General features: G+C 40.5%; 2 protein-coding genes across 3 annotated transcripts in view; one reads left to right on the top strand and one right to left on the bottom strand.

Moving 5' to 3' along the window:
- HSPBAP1 (HSPB (heat shock 27kDa) associated protein 1) overlaps window positions 1-6,724 on the top strand; it is a 61,598-nt gene extending 54,874 nt beyond the window's left edge. Inside the window, exons 5-8 of one of the 2 annotated variants that reach the window (XM_008585154.1) lie at window positions 412-583; window positions 3,059-3,142; window positions 5,590-5,700; window positions 5,827-6,724. In XM_008585154.1, the coding sequence (XP_008583376.1) occupies window positions 412-583; window positions 3,059-3,142; window positions 5,590-5,700; window positions 5,827-6,366 (907 nt within the window). In that variant the 3' untranslated portion in view covers window positions 6,367-6,724. The remainder of the gene's footprint in view (window positions 1-411; window positions 584-3,058; window positions 3,143-5,589; window positions 5,701-5,826) is intronic. The other variant, XM_008585155.1, reaches the window with a different exon arrangement.
- A 687-nt stretch (window positions 6,725-7,411) lies between these two features.
- Window positions 7,412-10,911, bottom strand: part of PARP14 (poly (ADP-ribose) polymerase family, member 14) — a 44,017-nt gene continuing 40,517 nt past the window's right edge. The window contains exons 16-17 of the mRNA XM_008585156.1: window positions 10,480-10,654; window positions 7,412-10,156 (exon numbers count right to left, since the gene is read on the bottom strand). Coding sequence (XP_008583378.1) covers window positions 9,867-10,156; window positions 10,480-10,654 — 465 coding nt within the window. The 3' untranslated portion in view covers window positions 7,412-9,866. The remainder of the gene's footprint in view (window positions 10,157-10,479; window positions 10,655-10,911) is intronic.

Genomic DNA, 10,911 nt, shown 5'->3' on the forward strand with positions numbered 1-10,911 from the left:
TATTTCTTAGTTTGAAAATACTAGCCACTACTTCCCAATTCTGAAAGGACTTGGTAGCCCCAATGTAACTGCAGGAAATCACTACTAGGTTTTATTTCTCTTTGCTTTCTCATCTATGTATTTGTCTCTGTCTCTTTCTTTTCTTCTCACCGGTGACCATTGAGAAGGTGCCTGTATTCCTTTAAGGATTGAATTTAAATGAGTAAAATGAACACTTAGCTGCTGCCTTTGTCCATGTTTTGTTTCAAGTTTCTGTCTCTTTCTTTTCTTCTCACCGGTGACCATTGAGAAGGTGCCTGTATTCCTTTAAGGATCGAATTTAAATGAGTAAAATGAACACTTAGCTGCTGCCTTTGTCCATGTTTTGTTTCAAGTTTGGAGTACTAACTTGTATCTTATTTTTTTAATTAGGAAAAGATGGCATCTCTTTCCTCCTGAAGATACTCCTTTCCTTTATCCAACTAGAATCCCTTATGAAGAATCTAGTGTGTTCAGTAAAATCAATGTTGTCAATCCTGATTTAAAGCGTTTTCCTCAGTTCCAGAAAGCTCAAAGACGTATGGTTACACTGAGCCCAGGACAGGTAATGGGGTTTTTAAACATTGATAACCTGACAGTGGACATCACAGCTGTAACTCTCTCAAATCCTGTGCCACATGCTTCCTACCTAGTACAAATAAATGAGGATGGTTTTCTTTCCTCTACTCAGCTATTGGAAGGAAGGCAGCTTCTCCACTTCTCTGCTTCACAGGTCCTGGAAAAGAGATGGGTTAGGACACAGCTCCTCCTATTGGTGAAAAGGAAAATGGACTTTGGAGGAAGACAAGAGCCCACAGGCTATTTTCATTCAGATTAAGAAGTGTCAAGGCATGGGTACAGAGATGAGCATCTCTGGAGAATTCATTCACAGTTAATATCTGTTAACTATGGTAGAAGTGAACCCAGACATGTAATCACAGGTTGGAGTGCATCTGGATGGTGGGCCAACAGAGGCAGAATGAACTGAGCATGATCTTCCTTTAAGCAAAAATGGATTTTGCTTTTGTAAATTACTATCTCTGAAACATTTCCAAAGGTATTATACTTAGTACTGCTACCCAAGGGGGAAAATTTCCTTTACAACAGTGGCACTTGCTGTCTGATATTTTATTAACAATTTGAAAGGTTTTCTTAGTCTCTTTTAAGGAGTCTTTATTCCCTTGAGTTTCCCTCCCCCCTGCCTGTCTTCCTTCCACTGCTCCGTTCTCGTTGGCCCTTTTCCTGCTTCCTTCACACTCAGGTACTATTAACCCAAACAATTTGAATTGACCAACTTACCTCAACCTGTTAGCAGTCACTGCCCATTCACCTCTCCCCCCAGCTCCTGACAACCACTAATCTATTTTCTGCCTCTGTAGATGGGCCTATTCTGGATATTTCACCTAAGTGCAATCACATAATATGTGGCCTTTTGTAAAAGTCTGGATTTTTTGCAAAGTATAATGTTTTCAAGGGTCATTCACGTTGTTGAATATTATCAGCACTTCATTTCTTCTTTATGGCTAAATGATATTCCACTGTGTGGATAATTTTGTTTATCTGTTCATCAGTTGATGGACATTTGGGTTGTTTCTACTTATTGGCTATTATGAATAATGCTGCTATGAAGATTTGTATAGAAGTTTTTCTATGAATATGATTTTAGTTCTGTTGAGTAGAATTGCTGGGTCATATGGTAACTCTGCTTAACTTATCGAGGAATTGTTAAGCTATTTCCCACAGCAGCTACAACACGTTACATTCCTGCCAGTTATCCATGAGGGTTCCAATTTCTTCACATCCTCCCCAGCACTTGTTATTTTCCTTTATTATTATTATTATTATAGCAATTTTAGTGGGTGTGAAGTAGTTGCCAATTTATTTTCTATCTTTAGTAGCCAAATTTGAGTGAGTGATTCTGTTGTATCACTTTTTTCTTACATCCTGTCTTCATCCACCATAAACTGGCTCTCTTTTAGTGGTCCCTCTTACTGCCCAGTTCTCCTAAAAGGAACTCTCTTCCCATCTCCCAGCCCTGCCTTGTTCATAGTAAGTGCCACTGGTTTCCTGAGTCTAAAGCCCAAAAGCTTCAGATCATCTTCATTTGCTTTACTCAACCTTACATAGGAAGTCTCAAACTGAGTCTGGACAGAAGATATCCTTCTTGAGTCTGCCTGTTGCTTTTGTTTAGTATATTTTCCTATTTAGATCTTAACATTTAATAATTGGACCATTGCAAGAATCTCCTGTCCTTCTTAATGTCACTGTTTTAACCATCACCCTACTCAGAATTTATCAGTGACTCCTAATGCCTACAGGGTAAAATCCAGATTTTTTTATTCTGAATTCAGGGTCCTCCACTGGCCCTGACCTAATTCTCCTACCTTACCTCCTGTTACTCCATCTGCAGTAGTAAGACTGACCTACTTTGCTGTCCCTCCATAGTCCCGCCTCCTTTGTCTGTGCCACTTCTTCTTCCTAGAATGTCCTCATTCTTTTCTTTGTCTAAATTTTCTCCTAGCTCTGGTTCCAACCTTCATCCACGTTGCCCCTGACCCTCTAGTTCATGCCTCCTTCTCTCACCTCTGAAGTTCTCAAGCATTGAATGTCTTCTAATTGACTAATATACTGCCACCTTTCTACACATTGTCTTCTCATTGGCTAGATTGTGAACTGTGAGAGAACAGAAACTCTGTCCTATATTTTTACCTATGCCCTTTCTCAGAATGCATGCCACTATTTTGCATCAGAAAGGAATAATTAGAATCTCAGAATCCTGTACTAAAATTTAGGTGCAGAGAAGACCCAGGATTAAGGAGAATAGAGAAACTGGCGATATCCTTTGTTGAACATGCAAACTTGTCTATAAAAAAAGGAACAACAGGGAAAAAAGATTGTGGGGATTTTTCTCTTGTTTTCCTTCCCCTCAGCAATATTACTTTGAACTCATTTGTATTCCTTTTTTTCCTAGCATCCTCAATTAGGGTCTGATTCTGGTATAAAAATGAAATGTGCTAACCATTTTTTGTTTGGTTTTCAGGTTCTGTTTGTTCCCAGACACTGGTGGCATTATGTAGAATCCATTGATCCTGTCACTGTCAGTATAAACTCATGGATTGAGCTGGTACTTTTTTGTTGTTTTTAAAATAAATGTAATCCCTGCTTTTAAGATATACAGAGCCTGTCTGTAAAACTTGGTGGTTAATTTTCTTTAACCAGCATTTCAGTATTACTTTGTTTTGATGTGCTGTAATTTATGTATTCTGTCCTTTGTTGGTGGATGTTTAGGTTGGAAGTAGGAATTTTAGTGATGTGCCACTCTCCTTCTTTTAAGGACACACAGTGGGCCCTGATGTTGGCATGCCAGGGTCCTCTCCCTTAACCAGGGTTGTTAGGAAAATTGCGTTAGGCCTGGCTGCATCTGCTGAATGTGCCCCACACTGCCTCCCAGTCCCATCCCACACCATCTGGTTCACGATCCTCATCACTAATTGCAGAATTCTCAGTTTTGGCTTACACATTTTCTCAAAGCATAGTCTTTCAGTGCTAGGTTTTATTATTTCATTTCTGCCAGAGGCTTTTTTTACTCTCTGATATGCTATGCTCAATTATGGTTGCCTGCTCTATTTGATAATTACAATAGCTGCCCCGTGTGCTCAAGTCTGTCTCTTCAGCCCGAGGCCTTAATTGTATCTGTGCTGTCTTTAATCAGAGGCTTTGATTGCACTCATGCCCTCTTTAACCTGAAGCCCTGATTGCATCTCTGCTCTCTTTAACTCTGAGCCGTGATTGCATCTCTCCGGTCTCTTTGGCAGCTGCATCCTCCCCTCAGTCAGGTTTGTCCTATCCTTTGACAACAGGAAGGGCTTTGGAATAGGTGGAGCATAAGGAATATTGTAACAGGAAGCTGTATTGCATAGACCTCAAGAAGAGAAGAGGTGTAGCCACTGGGACTTAGGTGAGTGGTACTGCAAGAGATCGGTAGACTCACAATTAGAAATTTTGCTTGTAGCATGCTGAACTAGAGTAGGAGCAGATGTCTAGGTAGGGTCCATGGAGTCCATTTCCACTCCCAGTGCCAAAGTCTCATCTGCAGTAGCCCTGACAGATGCTTCACCTCCCAAGGAAGCTCATTTGCTGTTAAACAGTGGAGCTGTCATCTGCCTGTTTGTAACCCTATCTGTTTTTTCTAAAACTATACAGATTTTTTTCTTTTTAAATATTTGAATATACCTGCTATGTGTCCCCTTAGTCCTTTCTTTTTGCAAGCTCCAAACCTCTAACTTCTTTAATGAGATGTTTTTATATGACTCTTTTTTCCCCAACTCTTCACCTTTCTGGTCATAGGTTTTGGAATCAGGCAGATTTGTTACAGGTTACCTTTGTTAGCTGTCTAACCTAAATGGTTACTTAATCTCTTCCACCCTCAGTTTCCTCACTTGTAAAATGGGGATTATAATTGAACCCACCTCTGAAGGGTGGTTGTGAGGCTTACATTGGGCAACACATGTAAAAGCATCTAATATAGTTCCTGCCATATGTGAAATGTTTAAAAAATAGGAATTGCTATAAGGAAGCTCTTAGGTTTTAAAGCTACCATACACATATAACTCAAGCACTCCAGGTTCTGATATTCCTGTCATGAGTTACATAGATTTGGATCTATGGGTGGTATTGCTGGTCTGTCAGGTATACAGTACTCAAGTTCATGAGATAATGGCAACATGTTTTCCAAATGTCTCTATCAGTTTGCACTCCCACTATTAGTATATAAGACTTCTGTCTGTCAAAGTATATTTCTCCACTACTTGGAATTATCAGACTCTCTTTTGCCAGTTTCATGGGTTTTTCAACTTGCATTTCCCTGGAGGTTAAGCATATTTTGGTATGTTTACTAGTCATATGATTGCTGTTTTTTGAAATGCTTGTCTTCATGTCTTTTGCCCATTTAAAAAAATTTGGTCATTTGTCTTATTGATGTGTATAGGTTCTTTATATATTCTGGATATTAATCTTTTACTGACTATATTATAGATATCTAGTTTTTTTCCTTCATGGTGTTTTTTGATGGACAGAAGTTGATTTTAACGTAATTTATTAATGCTGTAGTTTATGCCTATTATATCCTATGAAAGCCATGTTTAGATGGTTTGCCACCTCATTCTTGTAGCCAAGCATGTTTGTTATAAGTTATCTCCCATCCCTCATATAATTTGCTTGTTAAACTCTATAGGGATTATTCCTCTGTGTGTAGTACTTTTTAAAAAAAACTTTAAACATGTCAAAGAATGGAAAACACATCATAAGGTAGTTCATACTTGAGGTCTATGTCTTATAGACAGCATACATACTTAAATTTGACTGGGGAAATGTTCTACATCTCTCCTAGATGGCAGATGGTGATTGAATGCATAAAATTGTGATTCAGCAATTAGCATATTCATTCCTTCTATAACAAAGCTTATGTTAATGAGAGAACAGAACACCCAATTAAAAGAGACTCTATTCTCTTTATTAAGCCATGAGATGCAGGGACAGATGATAAAAATGTGGTTTTTTATCTCCACTTAGGAAGAGGACCACCTCGCCCGGGTAGAGGAGGCAATCACCCGCATGCTTGTGTGTGCCCTGAAAAGTGCAGAGGATCCACACAATACCAGAGCTTGGCTAAACCCAACTGAGGTAGGTGCTTCTGATTTTAATAATGGCAGTCAGTTTCCTGTGGTAAATCAACCCTGGTTAGAACATTTGTTTTCTAATTTTACTAAATGTATATAACCATTCTAAAGGACTTTTCTTTTTCCTTAGGTTGAGGAAACATCCCATGAAGTCAATTGTCACTACTTGAATGGAGCTGTTTCTGCCTTTTTTGATCATTATGGAACAGCTAAGGTAGAAGAAATCCAAGCGCTGAGAACAAATGGAGAGCACATGAAAAAGGAAGAATTAAATGTGTGCAGCCACATGGAGGTGGAACAAACATGCAGCCCGAACCTCACCAGGGGAACGGGGAGACAGGAGGTGGCCAGTCCCTTTGGCCCTTATCTGGTTCCTGTAACACCGAGATCTGAAGAACTACCTTCAGAAAGAGAAGGCATATTTGGAAGTGCTGGAGAAGGATCTGTCGACAAAGATGGAGAACACTTTGGAAAATTGCATTGTGCCAAAAGGCAGAAAATGATGAGCACAAGTGAGAATGCAGATGTGGAACAGACCGCGTCAGATAGTGCCATGGCCCCTTCTCACACATTCATTTCTACAGATGACTTGCTGGACTGCTTGGTGAATCCTCAGATAACCAGGATGGTGGCACAACTTTTGATACAAGGCAGAAGTTTATCATTCTAATAGAAGATGACTTTTTAAATAATGTTTTTAAAAATATATTTTTAAATAGAATGATTTTAAAACCAAAGGTGGGACAGCAAAAGGTCAGTTTGCACGTTTGTAAATGTATTATATAAACCTAAATAATTATATTTCAGTTGCCACCTTCTTTCATGCACATTGCTCTTTGGCCAAACTGGCTCCTTTTTGTTTGTAGACCTCCTTTCCTCAGCCTTTCCCTTTCCTCCCCCATCCCATCCTTTCAGCTTATCTCATATGTGAGTCCCAGGAGTTCCCAGCAGGAAGAAATCTCTCATGAGCCTCAACCAGGGGTCATCCTGCTGCTTGTTTTTGTAAATAAAGTTTTATGGAACACAGTCATGCTGTGTATTTACTTATTGTCTATGGCAGCTTTAGGATTACAGTGGCAGAGCTGAGTAGTGACAGACTATATAGCCCTCTATATAGACTATCTAGGGAGGTGATCTCTCTTGTAACACCTGCAGAATTCTCACTGGTCAACCCCTGACATCCAGAGCAGGATACCAATCAGCAGAAAAGTAGGAGGGGGTCCAGTGTAAGGCATCCTATGGAAGGAACTAGACATGTGGGAACACCAGTCCTGGGAATAAAAAGGACTGGATGATACTCCTGAAACAGTGACTAACACCTTGCTTCAGTGAAATTGATCCCACTCAGTACATTCACAAGACCTGGAGTAATTATTACCATTACTAAGTAAGAATTTAGAAATTAGAAAAGTATATTGATCTTTGACTAACCATGAGTGAAACAAATATAACAAAAAAGATGTGCCAAGTCTCCTTTTGGGATGAATTGACTGCTGGCCCCATCCTACTGTCCTCACACTGAAGGTATCAATAAATCCAAAGAAGGTATATACGTTCTGGGAGAGAGAGGGAGGGAGGGTGGTGGTATGCCCAGGGAGAGGTCTGAAAAGAGCTCTTCTGTGGCACTTATCACTATCTGACTGTGAGGCAGCTTCAGTGTTTACTGGTTTCCAAATTGTCTGAGTCTGGTGAGACAGAACATCCTCACACACAAGTTACATGAAGCAGTGGATTTATTATTTACAAATAATAAATTTATGAACCTGACCAAGGGTGGATGAAGTTTCATCTGCATGTGCCCCACTTGCTGAGGGACCCTGGAAAGCAGCCTTCCCCAGGCCATGTACCTCAGGGGCCACAGGACATGCTGGGCTAAGGCACTGAAGGACATCCTGTTTCCAGGAGGGGACTGGAACAGAGCCTAGGCTGTTCCGGACAGTCCCTCCCTATTTCGAGACATTGCATTCTCAGTGCACTACAATTATTCCTAAGAACTGGGTTGGTCCAGGGCCACCCAGAGAACTATCCTGCACTGACCACTATATATTTACCTATTTATTTGAGTATTGTCTGTCTACCCCAACCACAATGTAACTTTATGAGGGTAGAGACTTCACTTTGATTATTGCTGTATTCACAGAGCCTTGATCAGTGTCCAGCATATAACAGATGCTCATTAAACATTTGACTAAGATAAAAAAGAACTTACTGGCAATACTTCATCAAACACAATGGGGCACAGGATGTTGTGGCCAAAGGTAAGATGTCTTACTCTTAGTAGGTATGTTCCTATAGTAGAAATGGACGTATCTTTTTCTTCAGATATTTTCTGTTTGCTATGTTGTGAATTATTAGTGAAGTCATATAATCAGTTTAGCAGGTGAGATCAGAATGGAATAGAATAAGTAATTTCAAAATTATCTGTTCAAATAGTATCATCTGTAGATAATTTCAGTGAATTGGAAATATTCAAAATTACCTATAATTTAAGTGAAGTGCAACGGTAAGTATTGCTTCATAAAATTTTCCAGAATATACTATTTTACAGTAAGTATATTTCATAGAACTTTTCAGTTACATATGTATATGTACTGAGGCTGTTATTATATGTATTTCTTAGTGTAGGTTGGGGTCAGAAAAATTTGAAAGCAGTTTTGAGAGAAAGCATTTCATTCAGTTAGAGGTGATAGGCTTTTATATGCAGGGACCCGGGAAGAAAGTTAAGACATTGGTATAAATGGATTTTTAAGTGTAAATAGGTGATGAAATAATTTCTTGCTTTTTGGAGATAGAGATTATGGGGCAGCAAAGGGTGATTGTGAGAGTAAGAAAAGACAGTGAAAGGGGGAGGCTGTCAGCCACTAAGGGCTTGATTCACAGGAACCAAGATTTAGTTCCTGGCTCTGAGGGGTCCTGCGTAGGTGACCTCAGACAAGGAAGCTTTTTACCCTCTGAGCATGTTTTCTTAATTTTAAATTACAGATATAATTCTTAGCGCACAGAATTGTTGGGAGGAATAAAATAATGTATGTGAAAGCACCTATTGTACTACCAGGTGCTCAGTAAATGGTATTTGAGTCTGAAGTTTACCTGTGGAAGTTTAAAAAAAAAAAATTTTACCATCCAATAGATACTGAGCAAGTTACCAACATGACTACTTAATTCCTTTAGTCTATTTGTACACAAGGCTTTAAGATCATCAAAAGTTAGGTTGCCAAGGAAAATATGCTATTTAAGAACCTTAGAGTTCATTTAATCTTGGCACAGTAGAAGGGTTTCCACACTGAGGATATAGTAGGCGTCATCCCATAGCTTTCACTGGGCATAATTAAGACTGAGTGGTAGAAGTTACAAGAAGGCAGATTTGGGTTCAACATCAAAATGGACCTTCTGGCCATTGGAGCCGGGGCTGCTGTGCTGCACAGCTCTGTGGTTCACAGCTCACCCTGACCACCAGCCAAACCACAGTCCCTGGACTGTGCAGGGCACAAGTGCACCACAGTCCTGGAGCACATGTCGTGGGCTGCTTTGTGAAGAACCAAGTTCTCTGTCATGGAATCTGGTCAACTTGAGGCAAAATGACAATAAGTCAAGGATGTTGAAGAGATGGTTCCTACTTTGGGTAGGAGTCTGACTAGACCTTTTCATTCTTAATTGGTTTTTCAAACACTTAGGGAGCATCCAATTGTATATCAGGCCAAGACCTCAGCCCAAGGATACAAACATGAATAAGACCCCATCCCTGCCCCCAGGGAAGGCAGCAGCCCCACCCATTAGTAAGACAGCGTTCCCCACAGCGCTGGCACCTGACCCACAGCCCTCTTCGTCAGGGGCAGCTGGAACTGCACAGCTGCGCCCTCTGTCCGTAAGACTGTTATTCTCTTCCTGAAAATACAAACCTGTTCTTTTTCCACAGTTGATGTCTGCAGTTGTGGACACAGTTGTAACTATATTACCTGATTTAAATTCTCAAATTTATTTGCTCTCAAGATGGAATAATGCCCATTGTGAAAGAGAAGCTGAAGAAAATCTGATTTCAGTGACAAAGAAGGATCCTTTGATTTTATAAAAAGCTGTTGGTGGGGGAAGCTAAAACTTGTTTTACTAGACATTTGTAAAACTTGTTTCACAAATAGATGAATAATGTCTGTTGGGAAGGACACCAAAAAATTATTTTCTGAAAGTAATGAGGTACTCTGGGTATGCTTGGTAGTCATAAAATACCACAAATAATTGTGGATTTTGCACATTATCTGTGACAGTATCATATAAATCAGTCTGATTTTGAGGGTTCTTTGAAGGAGGCACAATTAATGACTGATTTCCCTGTGTGTATTCTCCAGTAAGTACTCGCACATAATACATATGCTTTCTCCCATTGCTGTCTGGTCTGGAGTATGTATCATTGGCAGAATAACTGGCATGAACAGCAAAATAGGTTCCCTTTCCAAATGCCACAGCTGTGGAGAGAAAAACAGAACATTTTTAAGAATTTCAGTTTAGTGTATAATTTGACATGTTGGCCTAGTGTATCAAATAATGCTAAAATAATGTTCAGTTCTTCTCTGTAAAGCCTCTTTAAAATTTTCTATGTTTTTTTAGGTTAATTTTTCCACCTCACAGGGCCAGTCAGTCCCCTTTGGGAGAGCCCTACCCTGAAACTTGGGCTGCAACATGGTCACCAACTGTGGGGGAACACAATGAATCCACACTGCCCCTAGCCAGCCTGGGGTCCTCGTGGCTGACACCTCATTCACAGCAGCCACATTACTCGCTTCCTTACCGTTCCTTCCGGCATAACTGCGGTTAAAGCCATTTCGATTGACCTGTGGCACTGAGCCTCCATCTGTCCCATGGAAGAGTTGCTTCTCATTTACTGTCTGGCCATTCTTGGCATCCATGGCTTTCTTCTTTGCCTGGTAGCTATTCCAGAGATCTGGATTCTGGATCCTCTCAATCTGTGAATTAATAAAGAAAAATATTCTGCCAGTTCCAAGAGCACTTGCCAAGATACAGCAAATGAAACATGATCACCATTTTTCATAAATAAAAATTACAGAGGCCCGGCCCGGTGGCGCACTGGATAGTGCGCCGCTTGGGAAGCGCGGCGGCGCTCCCGTCCGAGGGTTCGGATCCCACATACAGACCGGCTCCCGCCCACTGGCTGAGCGAGGCGCGGGAGCAACACCGAGGCCTGCAGTCCCGGTGCCCGCCC

This window comes from Galeopterus variegatus, unplaced genomic scaffold (assembly GCF_000696425.1).
Source record: "Galeopterus variegatus unplaced genomic scaffold, G_variegatus-3.0.2 Scaffold3473, whole genome shotgun sequence".
In the NCBI taxonomy this organism is placed as follows: domain Eukaryota; kingdom Metazoa; phylum Chordata; class Mammalia; order Dermoptera; family Cynocephalidae; genus Galeopterus; species Galeopterus variegatus.